General features: G+C 41.9%; 2 protein-coding genes across 10 annotated transcripts in view; one reads left to right on the top strand and one right to left on the bottom strand.

Annotated features, from left to right (window-relative positions):
* Positions 1 to 4,624, bottom strand: part of COL4A4 (collagen type IV alpha 4 chain) — a 149,771-nt gene extending 145,147 nt beyond the window's left edge. For all 7 annotated transcript variants that reach the window (XM_038417514.2, XM_038417516.2, XM_038417517.2 and 4 more), the window contains exons 1-2: positions 4,332 to 4,624; positions 1,574 to 1,613 (exon numbers count right to left, since the gene is read on the bottom strand). In XM_038417514.2, coding sequence (XP_038273442.2) covers positions 1,574 to 1,613; positions 4,332 to 4,624 — 333 coding nt within the window. The remainder of the gene's footprint in view (positions 1 to 1,573; positions 1,614 to 4,331) is intronic.
* A 56-nt stretch (positions 4,625 to 4,680) lies between these two features.
* Positions 4,681 to 24,479, top strand: part of COL4A3 (collagen type IV alpha 3 chain) — a 107,164-nt gene continuing 87,365 nt past the window's right edge. For all 3 annotated transcript variants that reach the window (XM_043492132.1, XM_043492131.1, XM_038417132.2), the window contains exons 1-2: positions 4,681 to 4,840; positions 24,372 to 24,428. In XM_043492132.1, coding sequence (XP_043348067.1) covers positions 4,745 to 4,840; positions 24,372 to 24,428 — 153 coding nt within the window. In that variant the 5' untranslated portion in view covers positions 4,681 to 4,744. The remainder of the gene's footprint in view (positions 4,841 to 24,371; positions 24,429 to 24,479) is intronic.

The following is a 24,479-nucleotide window of genomic DNA, read 5'->3' as shown; positions in this document are numbered from 1 at the left end:
CCTATTGCATAAAAAAATCCTAATGTAGTATCTCAAATTGTTAATATTGGTATCTTAATGGTAATGACTAACTGTGGTTTGGCAATTTTGAATTCATTCTGCTAACTTCCAAATTAATTCCTTCAATTTTCTCTGGCTTTCAGTATCTAGATTAAATTACAATTAAAGATTTTTTGTAAACTCTTCTCAAATTTGCTCTAAAATATAAATAAATAAGGATTCTATCAAAATATTTTATTGTCTTTGGGTTAAAAGATTAAAAACTGTTTTCTTAAACAATTTTTTTTTGTTTTTAGTACCCCAAAATGTATCAGTCACTTCAAAATATAGTGGACATGTTCCCTTCCCCAGGAAGCATATTTAATGACCCCACATTTGGTTCTCGGCAGGGTCTGATGCCAAGTCCTTCAGCACTAAAAGCCTGAGCTTCTATCACTTGAGATAGAGGAATACTCTTCTAGCAAGTAGATGTAATAAGCTTTTAACTTTTGTCAACCAGCCTCTAGAAAGGGGAAAGAGTAGATACTGTGCTAGAGTGGGTTACACATACAGTCTATATTTAATAGGACAGGAAAAGAAAATGAGAGGAAGGACAAGAGTAGTAGGGTGGTCCCGTGATTACTCAGTAAGGCATATATATGCCTTGATAGTTTGGGTCCTGCTCCTTTTTGGAGGGGTTACATATCCTCCCCCTTTCATGGCTTCATGCCAAAAGTGAGTTTTAGTTGGTATTCATATGAGGTGAAGTACATGGGTTGGCAAACAAATTGAGATGGGCATTCCAAATGTAAGAAGCCTACTAAGGGCTTTGCGCCTCCCCCCGGCCCCAGCTCCAGAGCTGCTGCGGCAGGGGAGACACGCTCTCCCCTGGCTCCAGAGCTGCTGTAGTGAGAGAGGGCTGGGGGGAGACCTCTCTCCCCGCAGCAGCCCTGGGGCAGCCTGCACCCCAAACCCCTCATCCCTGGCCCCAGCCCAGAGCCTGCACCCCCATCTGGCGCCCTCATCCCACCATGCCTCAGCCTTCTGTCCCAGCCCTGAGCCCCCTCCCGCACCCTGCACCCCCAGTTGGAGCCGTCATCTCCCCCCTGCTCCAACCCTCTGCCCCTGCCTTGAGCCCCCTCCCACACTCCAAACCCCTCAGCCCCACCACACATCACCTCTATATTGGTGCACATAACAAAATTCATTCCGCACATGCATGGGAAAAATTAGAGGGAAGATTGGGGACCAATGAAGTGATTAGAAAAGGCAGGTGACAAAGCAAAAGGTAAGGATGATGATTTTGATAGCAGGGTTTGGATGGATGTGGCAGGTCAGTATTAATGAGACTGGAGAGCAGAAGATTACAGTATTTATGGCATGGACAAGCAACTTGGCCACAGGCCAGAAAGGAAAGGGAGGAGTTTAGAAATGTTGTGGAGGGACATGTAATAGTATTTGGCCACAGATTGGATGTGGGGAAAGACACAGCTCTGTACTACTAAGCAGCTATATTCATCTTGGTAGGGAATGCTACCTGGTTGAAGTGTGTAGCATTGACTGATTGTCTAAAATTAGCATCCAAATCACTTACCCCATAAATTTGTTGCACTGAAAAAATTGTCATTAGCCACCTGGTAGAAAGAAAGTGCTAAATTAATTTAAAACTGTCAGTACCAAACCCACTACAAAACACAAACTCTAGGGTGCCACAAGTACTCCTTTTCTTTTTGCGGATACAGATTAACACGGCTGCTACTCTGAAATCTAAAAAGTGGTAAATGTTTAAATATTAGGACAGGTTTGAAATGACTATCAACTGAAAAGGAATACATGTAATGAATTACATGCCATCCAGTAATTGCCAATGTACTCCGTAATTTCATCAGTTTTAGGCTCAGCAGTAACCCTGGCTACTGTCTACAGGGGACAGATAAGGAGTTAATCCCCCCCCCCCATCTCCAAAGTTAGAATGTGAGGAAAGCAGCCACCTCCACCGCTACTCTCCATCATGCTCAGGTGAGCAAGAAGAGGGGGAAATAGGGAGAGCCTTGCATCTACCTCCACAATGCATCATCTAGCACAACTGAGCCCATGCAGCGGGATAAGTGAATTATACCATCAAGATGTCTGGTGCAACTGACTTTCCCCCAGAAGAAGAAAGTAGCAGGGGCCAGACTGGCACTCACTAACAATTTGGTTCCTGCCCTGCTCCTGAGGCTACATGCTGGGTCTTGCTGGAGCTGAATTATAAAGTTATAGCCCAGCCCTTAATGATTTGGACATGCACATATCTAAAATTCAGCGGGGGGACGGGAATTCTTGGCCAACAAGATATGATACGATACACAATACGGTCCTGATTCTTCAAGTCTTTATGCTTGGGAGTAACTATGCACAAGTAGTCCTGCTGAGTTCAGCTGGACTGTGTGTAAAGTTATTCACATGCATAAGTGTTTGCAGGATCAAACTAAACAAATGTACCAGTCCAGTTCATTAACTATATGTACACTCAATACAGAAAATGTATTTTAAAATATATATATATACACACTAATCTATACTCTATAAACCAAAACTGAAATAATTTACTATAATCATGTTTAATATATCTTAGCTTTCTGCCTGGTTGCATGCAGTCTTTTCAGTGTTTAAATGTCTTTGTTTTGTTTTCCAAATACCACAGATTGTATATAACCAAAAAGTTTGTGGAAAGAATTAAAGGAATAGTGACCCCAGGAAAAGACAAGCCATTGGCTGCATTAGAAACAAGTAAACAGTTAAGCAACGTGAAGTTATCAGGTAATTAAACCACAGTGGCAGTGCTGGGTTTACAATAGCGCCAGTGGCTCCATGGAGCTGGGCCCATGCTCAGAAGGGGCCCCCGGCTGCTCCCCTTGCACTGTGTCCCCAGCTCACTACTTGCTTCTCTTGGCCTACCCGCCAGCTGGCCGATGGCTTCTCTCTGCCCCCTGGCCCCACTCCCCTGCTCTTCTCTGCCCCCTGACCGGACACCAGTGCACCTCCGGTTCCGGGCAGTCTCTGCTTCCCATCCCTTACGGGGCCCCGCCTGTCTCCCTGGAGCTGAGCACCAGGGACTGGTGCAGAAGCCTGGCCAGTCTCGGCCAGCTGTGGGGGCAGTGTCGGGGGCTTGGCTGGGCCTCTCCAGGCAAGTATGTCTTGAGGGAGTCCGGCCAGGGCAGGCCCTGGCCTGGCTGGTTGTGCCACTCCTGAGGGGCCAGAGCGATTCCTCACTCCAGACCAGCCCTGGCTGCACTGCTGGCTCAGCCCAGCAGACACAGTCCCCTCCCAGCAGGGCAGCCAGGAAGCAGAGTATGAGGGAGTGGGTCTCTGAGGGATCTGGGTAGGGGGTGCTGGACAGTGAAGGAGCAGGGAAGATCTGTGCATGTTGGGCCACTAGGGAGTGGGGGGGGGGTTCTGTGTGGGGTGTTGGGCAGTTGTGGTGGGACTGTGGGCAAGGGGCGCTGGGCAGGGGTGGTGTTGTACAGGGCGCTGTGCATTTGTTGGGGGGGTTGGAGGGTGCTGGGCATAGTGGGTCTAGAGGAGCTCTAGCCATAGGCAGTCGGGGTGGGGGGCTTGGGAGGCATGGCATGGGCCTGCCACATAGGCACCGATTGTGGGCGTGCTCTGGGGCTGGAGCACCCCTGGGGAAAAATTAGCGGGTGCTCCGCACCCACCGGCAGCCAAGCTCCCCCACCTCCTCCCTTGAGCGCACCGCATTCCTGCTCCTCCCAGCACTTCTGCCCCGTCGAGCACCCACCGGCGGGAGCAGAAGTCGGCGCCTATGGCCTGCCCCCAAGCGGAAGGGGCACGCTGGCAGCACAGGGCTGGGGGGGGGGCACTTTGTACATAGTGCCCGTTTGTAAAGAGCGTCCTTGCACTGGGCTGGGCAGAGCAGGGCCACCCCGCGCCATGCTCCATTACCTCGGGGGGGGAGGGGGGGGGGCTCACAAATAAGTTTGGGGCCGGGCCTATAAAAGGCTAATCTGGCCCTGCACAGGCGTGACTATGGGCAAGATTTTGAAAATGCCCAGCAGGGCAGGGCGCCGCCTACACTGCCTGCAAACGAGTGGCGTTCAGCTCTTCCTTCTCTCTCAAAGCATGGCCATTACTGTTCCCAACGGCTGCCATGGGTCCTCCGCCTGAAGGCGAGCTCCCCGGCGGGCACCGGGAGCCGGTCCATACAAGAGACTACCTCAGCCCCGCCTGTCCCCTGACACACGATGCCGTTTAGCAGCGAGGGGCACGGGAGGCTGATGGGGAGACACTCCGGGCTGGATCCCAGCCAAGCCCCAGGGCAGCGGCGCCGCCCCGCTCTGTGTTATACCCACCAGGTCGGGGCGTTGAGAAGAAGCCCCGCGCTGGGCATGCTGCGGGCGGGCTGGCGGGCGGGCGGCTCTCCCGGGCCCGCGGGCAGGGCTGCTGCGGCGGGACTCCAGGCGGAGGCAGAGTCGCGGCTGTGGCAAAGAGGCCGGAGCGGCCCGCTAGCCCGGGCCCCCGCCCCTTCGCGCAGCTCCCGCCGCTCGGCCCGTCGGCCCCCAGCGCCGGGGTGGGGCGTCCAATCCCCGGCTGGCTCCTCGCCCGGCCCGGCCTCCGCCGCCCCGCGGTGCCTCGCGGGGGGCATCCACCGCCCCCTTCGCCCAGGGGCCCCGCCCCGGCTCCTCCCGAGACACCCCAGCCCCGGAGGGCGGGCGGAGCGGCCGCTGGACGCGGGGTGGCCGGGCCGGGCGCTGCTGGTGCTGAAATGGCCCGCGGGGGCTGCCTGGGGCTGCTGCTGCTGCTGCTGCTCTTCGCCCTGCTCAGCAGCCTGCGCTGGCCCGACGGCTTCGCCGCCGCCAAGGTGAGGGTCGGGGCGCGCGGGGGGGGGACCTGTCCCCGCCGCTGGGCTAGTGACTTGCTCTTTAGAGGCGAGAACAGCTGGGGGCTGGCGGTGATACTCAAAATAAAATGAAAAAGAAGAGACCCGGAACAAATTGGATTGCATTAATAGTCAACTCATTTCCCAAGGTTTTTACAAATAATGCAATTTGTACCTCTTGAGAGACTCGGGTATCGTTATTTCTGCAATATTTGAGTAATCGGCTTTCTTCACGAGCAAGACCAAGATAAGAGCCTTAATTCTGTTTCCAGTGTGGAGTTTTACCTGGGCTGAAACAGTCGGGTTGGGGTACAAGACTATTTAGTTAATAATAAGAAAAGCAGTACTTGTGGCACCTTAGAGACTAACAAATTTATTAGAGCATAAGCTTTCGTGAGCTACAGCTCACTTCATCGGAAATGCATTTCGATGAAGTGAGCTGTAGCTCACGAAAGCTTATGCTCTAATAAATTTGTTAGTCTCTAAGGTGCCACAAGTACTGCTTTTCTTTTTGCAGATACAGACTAACACGGCTGCTACTCTGAAACCTGTCATTAGTTAATAATAGTAATTCTTCTTCCTTTTGTGGTATATTTGTAGCCAGGGTGGAAAAAAAATCAATGATTTAAAAAAAAATTAAATCGGATTTTTTTTCTGCTTTTTGAGGGGAAAAAACCTATCTAAAAATAGGTAATTAAGATATTTCATCATGGAATAGGGATTATAAATTCTAATTCTATAGTATGAGACAATATATTCATGTAAAGTTTAAGAAAAGCTTTGTAAATGAGTTCCAATAGTTCATGGATTAGGGACCCAATTTTATGGGGTTCCAGGGACTTCTGTATAGATTATTTAGGTTAACCTTTCTATCTACCCAATGGGACTCAGGGCTCAGTCTAGAAGATGCTCTCAGAGATGCTTAGTTTTGCAGTTTTCAAACTGGATTTGTGTCTCAGCAAAAATGTTTTAAATAAAGGCATAATATAGAGAGGTGAGAAATAAAGAGACCTCAACTCTATTGTCCCTCTGCAAATTTCTGTACACAGAGTCAATCCCTTACCTCTCTCTAAAAGTGCAAAGTTTCAGAAAAGTTCAATGAATAGAAAATGTTTGGAGGTGGAATAGATCTGGACAAGGAGCAGAAGTCTGGAGATAAATGTGAGAAGCAAGGGACATACGCTTTTTTGTTAAAATATTGTGTTTGCTGTTGAAGAAAACAATCCAGAATACTTAACATTGTAGTTTAGTTAAATAAAACAATTTAAATGTCTGTCTGGTGATGTTCTCCACCTAATACAGCCTGGCAAGAAAATCCTCCAAATATTAATGATTAACCTGTTGAATTGGAGATAGTTCACCTCCCAGTGACTTCATAAATATCTGCTTCAATTACATTTGGTAAATGAAATAACCAAACAATCATTAATTTTCTGATACTGCTGTAAAACTAATCTGAAAAGTTTTCAAAATAAATCACTGTTTAAAAATGTATAGTGTGTACCTTCTAAAAATGAAACCTACATCTATCTCTGAGTTGTGAAGAATGTGTATTAAGGTTATAATAACCAACAAGAATGCGCTTATATGAAGAAAACCATGATTAAATTGAGTCTTCCTTACTAGTGATTTAAATCAAATCTACCCTGTTAATAGGTATATATCTGTCTACATGCACGGCTGTGCACATGTGCATCCACACAGGAAGAACTATCTACCGTCTACATTAACCTCAGTTTGAACTTTTTACAATATACGGTATGCCTGTTTGATACATATTTTAACTCTGGTACCATCTGCATTACCCTACGCTGCAATTTTCCCTTGAGAGTAAGCTGAACAGAGGGATTTCCCATCCCCTCTGGCTAGCCATTAACACCCACAAATGCATCTGTTCAGACGGTCGACGGTCGGTCGAGCAGGAGTAACTGCTTTGTGGGTGGATGCTACTGTGTAACCCTAGGTGTGGCTCCCCAGCAACATTTCTGCTATATGTCACATTGTAAACTGATGATATTAGCAATTTCTGTTGAATTTTCATATTAAATTTCTTGCATTATAGTAATCAGTTTATTTTACCTTTTAAAAAATAGTCACAATTATCTTTTAGTACTTCAGTGGAGAAGTAGTAATGCTTTATAGTTGAGGTGGAATTACAAAATATTCAGCAGTCCATTATATAAATAAAAATTTGTTGATCCTTTATTTTTCATTGATAAATTTAAACAGTTTCTGGTATAAAGATTCCCAGCACAAGATTGTTTAGCCATTGCTTCTATCTTAAAATATTCTGGTTATTTTATTCTGAAGAAAGTATTTAAAATTAAATACAGTAAATGACTCTCAGGTGACTTTTTCTACATATTCAATTATTTCTTCTTTCACAAGGAATGTGCAGACAAACTTTAACCATTTAATCAAGATCGAAGTGTTTGTTTTTAAGGTTAATAGTTGCTTTAGTGAAGATCCAGCATCACAGTTGTATTTGCCTTTTCAATACAATACACATTTTTCTGCATACTTGTTTCAAACCTGTCATGGGTCTGTTCAGAACTCTACTAGGTTCAGTATTTCTTGGGCAGTTCAGTTGATTTCAGCTATGTTTGTGTGAGAGAAACATATAATAGATTTATTTTTGGTTTACAGCAGAGTAATTGAGATCAGGTTCCTACCCAAGGTCACCTCAATTGCTCAAAACCCATAAGTTTTTTTTTCCATTGTGTTGAAGAGGTTTGAGGGTCAAATTTTGCACTCATACTGAATGAAACAGTAGCAGATCAGAGTCATTCGATACACCATTCTGTACATTCAATTTATGTACAGTATCTTTGGTACCAAATTATTGCCTTAAGCATATTTTATACTGTGAAATGAAATCTCATTAATTCAATGCATTTGTCCTTCAGAGATCAGTTTGTGTAGAAAATCTTTTTTTAAGAATTTATTCTTCTCTGCAAGTGGAAACTGAAGATTCTGTTGCTTAAGATTAAGCTTGGCTGGCATAGATAACCAAGTTTCCCTATTAATTCACTTGTGAAATCTCTACTTCCAGAAACATGCAAAATGATGGTACTTTATCTGCTCAGATAATACTAGAAAGTTAGAAGGGTTGTTTATAGTACTGTGAGTTCTGTCCTTAAAGTAATGATTAGTGCACTCGCCTCTCTTAATTGTTTCACAGTTAATATGCACTCTAAAATTGCACAAGAATCTAAGTAACTCATGATCTTTGCTATATCAAAATGATGATAGTAAGTAAACTAACTAACTAAAATGTAGTATTTGTATTTGCAATAGTACGTAGGAGAACCAGTTATGGACCAAAGCCCCACAGTGCTAGGTACTGTGCAACATAGAACAAAAATGATAGGCTGTAAATTCCTTGGGGCAGGGACTAAGCTAAGTATGAGTAGATTATTTTGCATACATTTCCATGCTACACGCCTACAACTTCATATTAAAGCCTTACATGCTTGCATAAGAAGAATAAAATCACCCCCTAGTTCCATGTATATGCTATCTACATTGTGGGTTACTGTGTGGGAGGATAGCAGCCTTCTCTCCTCCCTGTGCAGATAGGCTGGGCAAGGTGTGCCGTGAGTAGAAGCTTTACTCAGCCCCGTAAGGTGCTTGCAGAGCAGATGCAGATGGGAAGGTAATACACACCAGGTGAAGGGCTGATGCAGATATCTTCTCCCTGGAGCAAAGGAATGACCAGGGACTCAACTTTCATGCTTTCCATTCAGACTGTGACTAGCCTTCTTAAAACATGTTAGCTGATCCAGTTGCTAAAGACAAACCAGTAACACTTCACACTGTGTATTCATGACATAATATAAAATAAATACAAAATTAATCCATTCATGGCAGATGCCAACAAAAGTTTTGTCAACAAAATATTCAATATTATTAGAGTCCAGTTCTTCTAGCTCAGAAAAATCTCTGCTTAAAAGAAAGAGGGAGAGCATGTGAATCTTGTAAAAGACTGCTGTTGAAGCTTTAATTTTTAATTAAAGATAATTAAAAACAACTAAATTTATTTCCACTTTGATCCTGCACAAGAAGCCCATTGAAATGAATACTGGCTCTAGTTCTTTAGTTTACAGCCCTAGAGTCTGTAGAACAGGTTTTTTTAACTTCATGTTCCTGGCCAGTTATGTGACTCTGAGCTAAATTAGTGTTGCAGACTTATATTTCCCTTTTAGTTCATTTTTTAGTACATCAGCATTGAAAAACAAATGTTTATGAGATCCTCTTCTTGTGAAATCTCCATCATTGAAGATCTTTAAGAGCAGGTAGACAAACACCTGTCACAGATGATCTTCTAGATAATACTTAGTCTTGCCATGAGTGGACCAGACTAAACTAGAAGACCTCTCGAGGTCCCTTTCAGTTCTACGTTTCTATGATTCTTTTTGATGATGACCTATCTTTTTTCTAAATAAACATTAATAAAGTTGATAGTATAAAATATGTCTTAAAATATGAAACAGGAAAGTTATATCAGAAGAAAATAATTAACACAATTATGTTGTAGTTGGTCCATGAGCATACCTATACCAAAGTCTGCTAGAAATGTGATGCAGAACGGTACGCTTTGACAATGAGCCAAGATGTAGGAGGGGCAAAGTGTTGTCAAAGTTATAACACTTGCCCTTAGGCATGCTTTTGGGAACACTCAGGTATTGTGAATTATCTGCGCTGATTTGCACAGTTGCCTCATTTGACATCGAGGCTGTACATTTGAAAATGTATAACACAGTTAATCAACCAATCTATAAAAATACACTCTTGGTTAAGTGTGCTGTTGGGTTGGTTAATTCTTATATAATTCATTCCTGAGGTAATCGGGAATGTTACCTGTTTAGGAAATTCACGATCGGCCTCTAGATGTGGTTGTCTTCCAGGGGCTGGCTTGCACTGGTCTTGATTGTCTCTATAATTAGCTCTATAATTGTCACCAGTCCACCACAAACCACATAAAAACAACAGGTACAGTGCTAAGTGTAGCAAATGCTGATTATACCCTTGTGTAGGATGTTGAATACTGAAGTGTGAAATTACTTTTATTGGCCCAGATCCTCATGTGGTGTAAATCAATGATTTCACTCAAGTCAACGTATTGAAACAGCAGAGTGATGCCGATTTACACCAGCTGACATCTGACCTATTATTGTCTCTTGGCCAAGAGAAATTAAGTATTCTGTCTGGAAATCTGGAATTCAGAACTGTTACATCATTACTACTAATTCCTTGCTCAGAACCGATTATATTAATAGGGATGTATTTTAAAAATCCTGTCTGTGATGCATTTTATAATTGCAATAAGATACTTGAATGAATGAATTACTGTGCCGTGATAAAATTCATAACAGATGAATTGTCAGCATTTGATGTATAGTCTTGTTTTTACAAATACACAAGATATACGTTTAAACAAAACTGTATAATTCAAGTTGCATCTGATTAAAGATCATTAAAATTATTACACTTGTGGAGCAAAGAGTGGGTCATATTCTCCACTGCTTTGCAGCATGGATAGTCACAAACATACTCCGATTTTATTATGGAAGAACTACAGTGGCAACTTAGACCTAGAGGTGTCTTATCATAACCTGGCTTTGACACACAATACTCTGCTGTTAATTGCAAGTACTAGAGGATATCCGGTTATCTGTTTTACTGGCACCTTTTCACTCTACCATCCTCATTTAACAAAGTAATAATAGTAAACTCAGTATGTTGGCATAGATTATGTGATTCCAGAAATTAGGTGCAAAACTCAGCAGCTGTTGGTTTTCTTCTTAACTGTTTAAAACCACAACAGTTCTTAAATACACTGAAAGGATTCTATTTTGCCTGATCATTTATATTATGTTTTTGTATTTTTTCAGCTTTATAGTTGTAGTTCGGTTTTTTTGTTTGTTTGTTTGTTTGTTTACCTACCAATTCTGTGATAGAATAGGGAAGCTTCTGTCAAAACTGGCACAGAGAGGCTAACTTCCTAACTTATTTGCCATTCTTTCCCTCTGTTCAAATGAAAATTTATCAACTGTGGCCATTTATCAACTGTGGCCACTTTTACATAGAACAACATAGAGAAAGCTGACATAACAAAATCTACTGGGATTTGGAGCAGTAGTTGCATTATATCATTCCCTGACATCTGCATGCCAAACAGATTGTCACAAAATCAACTGATCTGTGGCAAAAATTTGTAAAAGTTGTCTCTAATTTTCGGAGCCTGACTTGAGACTCACCCCAGGCTCGCCCAATACTAGTGGCCATTTAAAAAAAAAAAGTAGCCTGCACATCTTTGGAGCTTCCAGAATTATTGGTAATAACAGAAATCAAAGTGTGTATTGTGGGCTTGTTCTGAGAAAGCTCATATTGTTATAGTTAATGCTAAATTGTGCTAGAAACTATGTCAGAAATTACGTCACTTTGCAAGGGGATCATGCTACATATAGGGGTCATTCCCTGACTCCATCTACTTTCAGAAGGCCAGCACCCTTTTTCCTACATTGCATTTCCACCAGTTATGTTTTGTGGAAGGGAAGGGTTTTGACTGTTCAGTGTTCAGAGTAGCAGCCGTGTTAGTCTATTCGCAAAAAGAAAAGGAGTACTTGTGGCACCTTAGAGACTAACAAATTTATTTGAGCATAAGCTTTCGTGCATCCGATGAAATGAGCTGTAGCTCACGAAAGCTTATGCTCAAATAAATTTGTTAGTCTCTAAGGTGCCACAAGTACTCCTTTTCTTTTTGACTGTTCAGTGGTATGGCATGCTATTGCATAGCCTCTTTTTTTTCCTTATGTGTGGCCTTTAGGGATGCATTTTTAAAATGTTATTTATATAGTGTCCAAAAGCATGGTAGGAATTGTATAGACATGCAAAAAGACAGGTCCTTGAACCAGAAGACTTACAATATAAATTAATAACCCCTGCGCCCACTGGACAATGGATGGGGGAGTAAGAGGATGCCATATACAAGCACAGTGTTTGAGATGATGTTATGCATGGCTCTTTTTAGTAAAATTTTGCATCTCACTGGTTGGATGATATAGTTCCTGGTTATTAGGTTGCTCTATTAAAATGTCTCCCTGTTACGAAAGGAGTGAGGAGGTGAAGCGGCACAAAGGTTGGCAGCAGAACAAGCTAATCAAAACATCTCCAAAGTTTTTCAATAAGACCAAATTCTCTGAGACTGTTTTGGCTAATCCAGGAAGGGGGATTTATCTGAACACTCTCTAACATAGTTCTTATTGAAGGCTACATTTATTTAGCCTAATGGGACTTTCTGCTTTGAGTGATTTCAAGCACAAAAACCTTGGAGAAGGAACTCCCAGGGATACATGGTTACCGAACAGCCTTTGGAAACTCTATCCACCTGACAATTTAAACACTTTGGGCCAGATTCTGATACCCTTAATTACACTGAATAGTACCTTGACCTACCTGGAATAAGATGCTAATTGCTATGAGTACAGGGATAAGAATCTTGCCCATTTATCTTTGCACACAAAAAAAACAATATCAGTATTGTTTTGTTTGTTGAAAGGTAATAAGTGCCGGTTGTATCTTTTGCTCTTTATGCAACAAAAACAATACGAAGAAACGGTGTGGGCATAGTCAAGTCCCAAAAAAACGGTGTTTGCTAAATATAGGCAGACATGCAAGGCTTAACTATACTGCGATTCGGACTGGTTTTATCCAGCTTCTATAGTCTAGGATAGTAAGCACCAATGTATTACTCACAAACTATTTAAACCACCCTATTCCCATACGCTACTTGATAAATTGTAAGATTTTAGGTAAATGATTGTCAAATTAATCATAAACTGGTCAAAATGGGGCTATAAATCTGTATCTGGGCCAAGTACTCTCCATGCCACCCACCCCTCCATCTGTGCAGATGCTTTGATGGAAAAAGGTGAAATTAAATGTTCTTGATTATACTGTTCCTGCTCAGACAGTTTTATGATTGTCCCCCATAGGAACTGTCTGAGCAAGAACTGCAGAATAAGACCCTCAAACAGGAAAACTATTGTGAAAGGAGAATAAAAGGGTAATTTTACAGCAGCGCCCATTCACTCCCCAATAGGCGGGCTCACTCTCACCAGAAAGGCTCCACAGTGAGTTTAAATAAGAAACTTTTGTCCAACAAACACTTAAACCATTCTGACAGGTTTCAGAGTAGCAGCCGTGTTAGTCTGTATTCGCAAAAAGAAAAGGAGTACTTGTGGCCTGAGGCCTGAATTCACCTCCTGTTTCTGTGATAGACATGAAAGTGAGAAGAGGCACACCTACTTAGATTGTAAACTCCTTGGGCTGAGGTCTGTCTTTGTTATGTGTTTGTGCAGCTCCTAACACAATGGGGCCTTGGTCCATAACTGGAACCCCATGCTAGTACTGCAGGGTACATTATCAGCACCACTAATACAACGCCAGGACTATCTGCCCATTCTATCTTGCCTTGATTTTTTTTTATTATAAAATTCCCATCATATTAAATGCAGCAGGGTGGGCATGAGTATTATCAGCAATATATGAACTTCCGATATTACCAGGAAATCTATTATGAACTTTATTAATGAGAAAAGAAACTGCAATATGTATATCACACTTAACTTCACACACATTGTCTCCTTTTAATTTGTTACTGCCTGTGTCAGGCTCGACAAGAAAATAAAAAGCACATCTCTGGGATTTGTAACAAAATTCCTCCTGCTCTGGCCTTCATTTCATTTTTCCCCCAATAATAAATCTATATCAGAGACTCTTGTCAGAGGGATCTGCCTGAAAGTCTTTGCAAAGAATACACAATAGAATAAAATACACACTTGCCTGTTGGAGAGACCCTGTTGGAGCAACTCCAACCTGCTTCCTTTTTCTGGAAGGGTGCTATTTATAAAAAACCCTTAATTTCCAGTGCTTTGCTCTTTTTGATTCTGAAAAAGAGGCTGGCTGTAACCCCTCAAAATTGCCCACTTGAGCCCTTACCATAGGGAGGAGCAGGAGGTTCTAGCCTATTACTCATGGAACTCCAGTCTGGGATCCTGAGATCAGTCAGCACCATCAGTTCCCTAAGAAGTTCCCAGACTGCTCTACCCAAAACCTCCCTTCCCCTCTGTGATTACTCCCCCTATTGCCACAGTATTGATCAAGGAAACCTGCTGTGGTAGTACTGGACAAGGAGGGTTTCACTCCTAAACCTTAAAGAAACAATAACTACTATTTAATTTTATGATAAATTAAGATGAATGGAAATTGAAATGGGCAAACCACTAAAAGATGAGAAGTATTAGATTTTAGCAATAAAGTAGCACAAAAGAGACAATTATATTTTTGGAGTATTTTTATATACTGCAGTTAGCTTAATTTTGTGCCTCTTCGATATTTGGTTCCAGGCATGCATCATGATAGGTAAAACATGTTTAGGAAATTCTAGAATGGGATTCTGCTTTTTAAATCAAGATACTGTAAACTTTGGTGTACATATAGTTCATTAAATGGGATTATGTCTTCAATTAATGTACTTGGCAAACAACTTTCTGAAGAAATACATGTTATTCAAGCAAAGATTAAGAGAACATGATCTTGTTCTTGGGCTAAGTGGAGTAGATGTATGGTTAATCTAACAGCTATCTAAATTTAAATTGCAATAACATGGTCTAATACTATATTCATTTCATCTTATGTTATATAGGAGGGTTCAAGCTAGGCACTGTAGAACCTAGGGAAATGTCCTCTTTGCATCTCTGAGACTGAAGACATGCAAATTATGTTAATCATTTGTATCAGGGTTAACTGAGACCCACGCCAGAGCTGGACAGCAAGCTTAGCAGGTGAATAGTGTGTTGTGAATTGCCCTGCTGCTACATCTGTTTGTGTGATGTAGCTCAGTACCTCTAGGGCAGGCAGCCAGCTGGTTCATAGAGAAGAACTGGGTGTATAGAGCCATGGGCTTGCTTCTTCTGTGGCCATTTGGGGAAACGGTCCCTGAGGTCCTCCAAGTACAGCCATGGCAATTCTATCCTGACCTTATGAGGATTGTGTAAATTGGGAAGAAGGACCATTGTGCTCTCCTCTGCCTCCACTGCACGCACACATGAACTCCAAGCAAAATCTGAGAGAAAGAGATAAGTGTTGGGTGTTCTCCAACCATACAATTAAACATCCTGGGCCTGATTTTGTTTCCATACTGGTGTACATCAGTAGTAGTGGAGTTGCACAGGTATAAACCCAGTTTAAGTTTGAGCAGAATCAGACCCTGTATATATAAATACCTGTATAAAAGGATATCACCAGGAGGACCCCCATCAAATATGATTTCACCTTGGGAATTGACCTTGAATTTCATTAGAGAGAAAAAATAGATTTAAACAGCATATATTGTTCAAGGCAGGCAGTGTTTGTAATGGTAGACCAACACAACTTGCAGTTCCTATTTTCTCTAGTGTCATCTTATGTAATAAGTGTCACCATAAAGCACAAATATTAATGACTTGGAAGATGGAGTGGGGTTATCAAAAGAAAAATTAGATATACCTAGCCATTAAAATAATTTAAATTTATTTTTGCTGTGGTAATGTATAGCAAACACATATTTGCTATGGTATTAATACAGACACCGCTGAAACCTGATATATGTGATCATACAACATTTTATTTGAGGTAGGAAGATTATGAGAAAAAACATAAAATCTGCATACATGCTAAAGGAACATTTTTCAGTTTATATGTAGCATCCCTAAGGCTAAGGTTTAGACATTTCCACCACTTTATTACACATGGTTAGCTGATGACTAAGCTTTATTATATTCTCATGACTTAGATTTGTTAAAGCAATAATTATACACTAAATAGGAAAAATAATTATACTTATTACCTCTGCTATAAAAATTGCAATGGCCATGGAGGTAGTGCTGAAAAATCTTATGCAAATGCCATTTTGTATTGCTAGAGAGTTTCATGTGTTTATAGTTCATTATTTTTGAAAAATCCAGTAAGTACAGTGGAACACAAACCACAGAGTTCATGAAAACATCAAATTAATAAATAATGTCAAACCCAAATCTATCCATTTAGATAGTCAGAAGATCCAGGAATGTGGGGCTATGGTAATGGTACAAACACTTAAAATCATCCAAGTGTTGGGAGAAAAAAATAACCATGATAGACCACTATTTTGTCTGCTTGCCCCCACGCCTGTCAGGGTATGCTAGCATTGATTACACTGGGAGTTGTCTTATCCTGTGAGAAGAATTTGTAATGATAGTAAAAAGTCAGGGTTTCTGTTTCTATTTTGACAGTCTCAGTTCTAGCTATCTCTGCAAAGAGGTGTGGTCTAGTTTAGTGGTGTGAGCACCGGCATGGGAACTCTGTTCTAATCCTGGAGCATCAGGAAGATTACTTAATTGCTTTTTCATGGTTTCCCCAAGTCCTAGCTTAGTACAAGGGATCTCTATTGTACTTCCCATGTGGGGCTAAGAACAGATTATTTCATCATTTTCACTAAAATATTCAGTCTTCCAGAAGAGATTAATAGTTTGTGGGTATAGGTGGTAGCTGTGTATTGTACTAGCTTAAAGCTGAAGTAACATAGTGGTTAATCAGGCCCTAAGGGCTTTTCTTCACTGCAAGGTTAACTCCTGAGTTATAACTCGAGTTTTGCCTCCAAATCATGTCTTGTCCACACACTAAAACTCTTGAGTATGGTAGAGCTTGTATCTCAAATTGGCTGGCCTAGCAGGTGTATAGGCTAAAGCTTGAGTTAGAGCTTGTAAGTTGTTAACACAACCACTCTGTAGTAACGCAGCCTATTATTATTATTATTTATTATTAATCAAGTTTGTTACTGAAGTGCATGGGGAGAAGAGTTGGGTCCTGTAGTGGTAGGCACTGTACAAACAGAGCAATAGACAATCTCTCCCCCTAAGAGCTTACAATTTAAAAGATAGCTCCAGGCAAGTGCTGCTAGTCGTCCAGATCCCTTCCCACACATCCCCGTGTGCCCAGAAATGAGAGACAAGTTCTCCTACAATTCACTGGGAAAGAATTTCTAGAGTTTACTACAACGTAAAGAAGCCTGGGATATGGCCCCAAAAGTCTTAGCTCTTCACATGAGGTGAGAACAGCATCAGCATGGATACAGCAGTTAGAGAGTTATTTTGCAGTGTGAAGAAAAGGAGTACTTCTGGCACCTTAGAGACTAACAAATTTATTTGATCATAAGCTTTCGTGAGCTACAGCTCACTTCATCGGATGCATGCAGTGGAAAATACAGTAGGGGGATTTTATATACAGAGAACATGAAACAATGGGTGTTACCATACACTCTGTAACGAGAGTGATCAGGTAAGATGAGCTATTACCAGCAGGAGAGAAAAAAAACCTTTTGTCATGATAATCAAGGTGGGCCATTTCCAGCAGTTGACTAGAACGTGTGAGGAACAGTAGAGGGGGAAATAAACATGGGGAAATAGTTTTACTTTGTGTAATGACACATCCACTCCCGGTCTTTATTCAAGTCTAATTTAATGGTGTCCAGTTTGCAAATTAATTTGTACTCTCACTTGAGGTAGGCTAATTCGAGTGTTAATAACTCAGGTTAATACTGCAGTGAAGAAATACCCTCATCATGTTTACCAAAATAGAAGGCTTGAATGTCACCTACTTAAAGGGTGAGGTTTTTAATTAATTCCAGATGTAGATTGGAGCAGGTATGTATGAAATGTTGTAAAAAGACATTGAATGAAAGTGATGTACTGTGCAGTTTTTATTTTCAATAGTTTTACAAAACAAAGGCCCTGATACTGCAGCATGTGGCATGTACAAGCAGCAATTCCCTCACATACCATACATTGCAGGATTGAGACCAGGTTTGTTGCTGAGTTTTTATATACTCATTGTAGGCCATAACTTGCCTCTTTTTACAATATTTATGTATAGGATAGGAATCTGCTGAAGACTTTGTTGCCTTCTATTTTATTTCATTTTAGAGACTCTACAGTTTACTTCTTTCTTAGAATAGCTGTTAATAGTTAGAATAAAGACGTTGGCCAAAGGATTGCAAGATTGTTGCCAAATAGTGAATTTTACTTTAGAAAATGAAAATTACACTCCTAAAGGTATTTACTGAGCATCTGATATTAAAAACAGCTTTTAGTATACTCATTGATTTGACATCAGTTAAAAAAAAGTGTGTAAATCTGACCCTAACTGCTCACCTGCAAAAACTTCTGCCATATCTCTGTACCAGTCATTCATCATTGGTGTCAATTTACTTTGCAGATTTCTTTACAAAAGTCACTTTGCACCAAACATAAGAATAATCACCTTCTAAAAAGTTGTGTTAAGTCTTCAGTAACTGACTGTGTATAGGATCAGCAAGGATCCATGTGGCAATTTTAAAATATAATACTTTTTCTAAATAATCAGTTATCTTATTCCAGTACTCACTATATCTGTGACAAAACCAGAGACTGTCAGAAAATCCCTCCCCAACCATTTCTCAAGCATTCATCAGAGTCACTTAATATGCATGTCTTATATTAGTGTGTGACTGTTCAAAAGGGGACAATTTAGGGCTGCCAGGATTGTCTCTTGGGCAGCCCAGTGCTTGGCCAGTCTCATGATAATCTCATGAAATTAGCTACTCTCATGAAATTTCCTGCCTTTGGACCAAAGGTAGGTATAAAAGTTCCTACAGCTCTAGCTGTAGCTACAGACCCAGCAGATTCAACAGCTCTGGTGTACTCCAGGCGGGAGCGTATTTCCTGCGGGGAGCTGGCAGGGTCAGCTGGGAAGATGCAATGTGAGCTGTCCATGCTGAGTGAACAGGAAGAGGAATTTCAGAAATTCCCAGCGTTTAAAGGGGGAGGGGTGCATGCCTGTGTGCCTGGCTTCAGGGCAGTGGAGTTCAAACTGGTGATCAGAACATTGTGGGACACTTCAGGAGGTCACCTAGGGTGACAAGCAGCACAGTGTCTACTCTGACACTTAGGGTGATACAAGCAATGCAGTGTCTACACTGACACTACCTCGCTCTGACTTTGCAAAAAGCTCTGTGCTTCTCATCCAAGTGACTTTACTATGTCTGCATAGCAGGAGAGTTAAATGCAGCATGTAGGCCTCCACTGTTTTTTCAACAAAAGCTGACTTTCGTTGACAAAACTGTGTAGTGTAGACATAGCCTAATTCTCTTTTCAAAATTCGAATGGAAACGTTATATTACTAAGTCTTAAATGCCTGTATCTCTTAAGAAAATATACCGCCCTTGCTTCACTTGGAGTTTTGCACCATTTAGAAACAAAAGTTTATTTATAGACTATAAATGAAAAAAAATAAATTCTATGTGACATTTTCTCTCCTTTTATTGTCTCTGAAAAACCGATCCACAACGTCTGCCATACGGGAAGGTACATAGCATTTTTTTAAAAAAATTACAAATAAAGGAGACACTAAAAATATCTTTCTCAAAGAGTAGAATAAAAGAAACAATGCACTAAAAGCTTTTAGTGGATAAATAAGAGTAAGAAGTGAAGTGGTCAAATGAACATGATAAATGCAGTTTAACCCTATATGTGTATTATATGCGGTGTATAATGTCAGTAGTATGTATATTATTTATTTATATATTATATATAATAGATTATTTTGTTTTCCTTACTGCAATAGAGTAAAAATATATAAGGCTAATGTTATTCTGGGGTCTATCAACAGGAGTACTATAATAAAGAAATGGGAAATATATGTTTCACTCTACTCAGCAATTGGTGGGGCCTCAGTATTGTGTCCAGTTTTGGGCAACACACTGAAAGAAGTGGACAAACTGGAGATAATTTGGAGGAGAGCAACAAAAATGATAAAATGTTTAAAAAACCTGACCTATAATGAACAGTGAAAAAAAACTGAGCATGTTTAGTCTTGAAAAAAGAAGAGGGGGAGGACCTGAAAAGTCCTCAGATATGTTAAGGGATACAAAGAAGATGATGATCTGTTGTTCTCCATATCCACTGAAGGTAGAATAAGAAGTAATCAGCTTAATTTGCAACACGGGAGATTTAGGTTAGAATTAGAAAAAACTTCCTAATGATAAGGTCAGTTAAGGACTGGAATAGGTTACCAAGGGAGGTTATGGAATCCCCCTCATTGAAGGTTTTTGAGAACAGGTTGGACAAACACCAGTCAGGGATGGTCTAGGTGTGCTTGGTCCAGCAAAGGGGAGCGGACTAGATGACTTTTTCAGGTCCCATCCAGCTCTACATTTTATGATTCTGTGAGTTTTGACATAACAGTCTGTAGATTCTGTTATCCCTGTGTGTGAATCAGAGAGTGAACTATGCTGGGAATACATCTACATTCCAAATGTGCAATTATCTTATAAATATACAGTGTATCCTTCTAGCTTTACCAAGGTAACTTAGAGGCTGGTCCTGCTAGGTGCTGAGCGCCCTCCAACTCCGTTGACTTCAGTAGGAATTACAGGCATTGAACCGCAGTCAGGATCTCACTCTTAAGTACTTTGTAAGCGGTACAATACATGTGATTTATTATTAGACTTTCCTAATTTGAAATTACCACGAAGAAGGCGTTCTATTCTTGACATCAGAATTTGACATACATTAGTTGGCTGAAGGCTGAACTTTTTGATAAAAGGAAAACATTAAAGCCACCCAACAGTATAAAATGAAAAATCCAACTCATGCTCCAAATGTTCATTATTTGCAAACTTTTGTCACAGCACACTTTATAGCTTGCATTCTGGCCCCTATGTCAATTCAGAAAGTGCTACAAAGTGTCAGTTTGTGTTACTATTCAGAACTCTGCATTGAATTTTGATTACAGTCAGGCCTCGATTTACATGGTTTTTTTTGCACAGTTTCAGTTATGCACGGTCAATTAATTGTGACCCTTTATTTTTGTACATGTTATGGATTCACTTTTACATGGTGCAGCGTGGTCGCCAAGATGTGCAGATGTATCTAGAATCAGCTGGTCGCTTCCCACCCCCTCCACCATGCTGGTCTGTGTGACCAAACAACTGACCATCACCAGTTTTTTTCGCATGTCTTCCGCCAGCAGCTCCACACTTTAGCCACGGTTGGGCCTGGGTGGCCCATGGCCCACCCACTTAGCATCCAGGCCCGCTCTGCTCCAGCCCTAGCACTTGCTCCGCCCACCCACTGCATGCTCCAATCAGGCAACGGGGTCGAGGCACGGGGGCTTACCCTGCTCCACCTGGCACTCCTGTCGGCGAGGGGATTGAGGGCACGCACTGACATGTTCACTTGGTGCTCCTGCCAGGGACCAGGGTTGGGACATGGGGGCTTACCCTGCTCCACCTGGCGCTCCTGCCTGCAAGGGGTTCGGGGGCTTACCCCACTCCACCTGCCCGGCATTCCAGCTGGGGAGCACTGCGCAGGCAGAGTGGCGCAATCCCCCGCTTCCTGACTCCACTCCCCGGGTGCACGCCTGGGGCCAGGGGACAGCCCCTAGCCAGAGTGTCCATCTCCCCCCCGCATTGCCAGCTGGAGAGGGTGAGTGGAGGTGGTACAAATCCCTCCTGACTCATCCCTCCTGCCTCGCCTCCCCTGCCCCTGCCCACTCACCCGAAGTGGGGGCCCATCCAAGTGTCCCGTCATGGCTATGCCACTCTTCCACACTCCCTGGCCTCCCCAGACACCCCAGATGAACCCTCGGAGTTCTGACTTCAAAAACATCAGTATTATCATCCTATTAAGTTCACCCTCAACATCAGTAAAGGTCAGTAGCAAGTTTAAATTTCATTAAATTTTTTTAATAAAACCTGTATTGGATATATTAGGGAGGTCATCATGTGAGCCTGGAACCTAAACCCTTATTTCCCATAGACCCTTGATATCTTTTTATGCAATTTCTATTTGAACGGTGTTTCTTCAAGAATGTAACCACCATGTAAATCGAGGCCCAACTGTAGTAATTTTAAGGTACTGCCAGTTTGGGACATGACTGAAGTGCAGTATGAGAAACAGTTTTTGTTTAATTTTTGTAGTTTAACGTTAGTTGAGGTGTTGTGGAAGAAGGTCCCACTCACTTCTGGAATTCAGGCATAGTTCTAATATTATGGGTGGAAATCTTAGACCTGGATCTTCTCAAATTCATGAATCCTAATTGATTAACATTCTAGGAAGTATAAATATAAGAAAATCTGACTGGATGGAATTTAAACATAATCGAAAAAGAAAATAAAAAGTCTTAGGAAGAGAGAGCAGCTGTCAAATGGAGAATAAAGGCATCTGTCTAACCAGCTTGCACTCATCACCATGATATTGGAATGCTGTGCTTGTTAATATTAATTACCCTCTGTCTCAGTGTAAAGCTCTCCATTAAAATGTTCTGATATGCTGCTTCTCTGTTTGTTCCCTTTTGCTCCATTGTAACTATCTCATAACAATCATATCTCTATAGCTTTCCAAATACTTGCTGTCCAAGCACAAATTTATAAGACAAAAAATGTAAGCTCGTCTTCCCTTTGCTTTTGATTATACTTGTATAAAAAAATTCCTGCAGTTATCTAGCAGATATTATTTATTGTGTCTCAGTCAGAATTGAGATGATCTTCATAGTGACTTCCAGTAGAAAAACAATTTTGTCTAGATTAAAAATAGCTATAAATCTGAGTTTAAAATGAACAGACATAGCAATCCATAACCAAAACTAAATGTGCTTCCATGGTTGCAATAATAAGTTATTACACACCTGCTAATCTCTACAAGAATTTAAAGTTTTCAAGTTATTCTAGGCCAGTTTAAAACACAGTCCTTTTTTAAAAAAAAATAATTGGTTTTAATTTCTATCAGTAATTCATGGGTGAAAACTATTTTTTGTAGAGTGTACTGTCTTCAGAGCCTGGTTGATTAAAGAAGACCAGAGGCTGAAATTATAGGTGTATTTTGTGTATTTTATAAGCAGCACAATTTATACTGTGTCTTCATGATATCTGTATTGGACAGTGTCCATCTTTCCAACAGAAGTGATTGGGCACTTTGGATCTCATTCAACGCTCATTGAAATCAATAGAAATCTTTCAATTGGCTTCTGCAGATACTGGATCAGGCCCTTAGTTATGATGCTGTACAGAGGCCTGAGGCAGAGAATGGGTAGGTAGGTGCAACATGAGGAAGTCAGAAAAAGCATTTGTAACTAGAGTGTGACAAAAGGAAAAAAAATACCATTGTAACCTAGAACTATATTCCACCTTCCCTCATCACACACACTCCCGCAGGGCAAATCTACACTACAAAATTAAGTCAACCTAAGTTACATAGACGTACAGCCACCACAGTAATTAAACTGCTTTTGCATGTCCACACTATGCTCCTTGTTCCGGCGGTTCGCGTCCTCACCAGGAGCGCTTGAACTGATTTAACTGCCAGAGTGGGGCATTGTGGGACAGCTTCTGAAAAACTGCAATAGTCAATGTAAGCAATGCAATATCTACACTGACACTGCATCGACCTAATTACATTGACTTAAGAGCTACACCTCTTGTGGAGGTGGAGTTAAGTCGGTGTAGTGTACGAGTTACATTGCTGGGAGCTGCATTTTAGTGCAGAGTTAGGTCAGTGTAAGCTGCCTTATGTTGATCTAATTCTGTAGTGTAGACTGGGGCTTACCCTTTCTCTGGTTCATAGGTGCCGACTCCCTAGGTGCTCTGGGGCTAGATCACCCACAGGGAAAAAATAGTGGGTGCTTAGCACCCACTGGCAGCGCCTCTATCAGCTCTTCCCCACCCACCCAGTGCCTCCCACCTGCCGGCAGGCCCCATGGATCAGTGCCTCCCCTTCCCCCCTCCTCACACCTCCCACCCACCGCGAACAGCTGTTTCGCGGCATGCAGAAGGCTGGGGGGAAGTGGGAGGAGCGAGGATGCAGCACACTCTGGGGAAAGGGCCCAAACTGGGTGGGAAGAGACAGATGGGGGCAGGAAGAGGCGGGGTAGGTCTAGAGCAAAGGCGGGAAGAGGTGGGGGAGGCGTTGGGGGAAGGGGTGGAGTGGGGGCGGGGCCTGGGACAAAGCCGGTGGTCAAGCACCCCCTGACGCTTTGGACAGTCGGTGCTTGTGCTCTGGTTCTATGTTCAATTTCTAAAGGATCTACCAGGAATGGTCACAGCCCAAGACTGTGAGCCAGAATCTCTTGAATTTCAGTCCCAGCCCTGATACTTAGTGCCTTTGTGCCATAGGAGAGTGACATGCCCTTAGCCCCAATTTTCCCAACTGTAAAAATGGGGATAGCATCCTTTACCTGCTCATGGATCTGTTGTGAGGAATAACTACCTAATGTTCAAGTGCTAAGGATGACTGTTGTACATAGTGCAATGTATAGATATTGATATGTTACCTAGAAATTGTTTTACTTCATTTAAATACCACATAGATCTAATATTTTCAAGGCAATTGTCCTTCATCAGACAGCCATTGAGATAATTAATTCCCTTTATTGTAAAGTTCCTATCTTTTCTTTTCAGAGTTGTGTCTGCAAACATAAAAGCCACTGCTACTGTGATGGAATGAAAGGTAATAAGGTAAGAGATTAAATATGTTACCCTGTTCCTTCCCCACTCCCCAAAAGATAA

The sequence above is a fragment of the Dermochelys coriacea genome, chromosome 9, assembly GCF_009764565.3.
Source record: "Dermochelys coriacea isolate rDerCor1 chromosome 9, rDerCor1.pri.v4, whole genome shotgun sequence".
In the NCBI taxonomy this organism is placed as follows: domain Eukaryota; kingdom Metazoa; phylum Chordata; order Testudines; family Dermochelyidae; genus Dermochelys; species Dermochelys coriacea.
The sequence above is the reverse complement of the archived record's forward strand: the minus strand, read 5'-3'. Positions and strand labels throughout refer to the sequence as shown.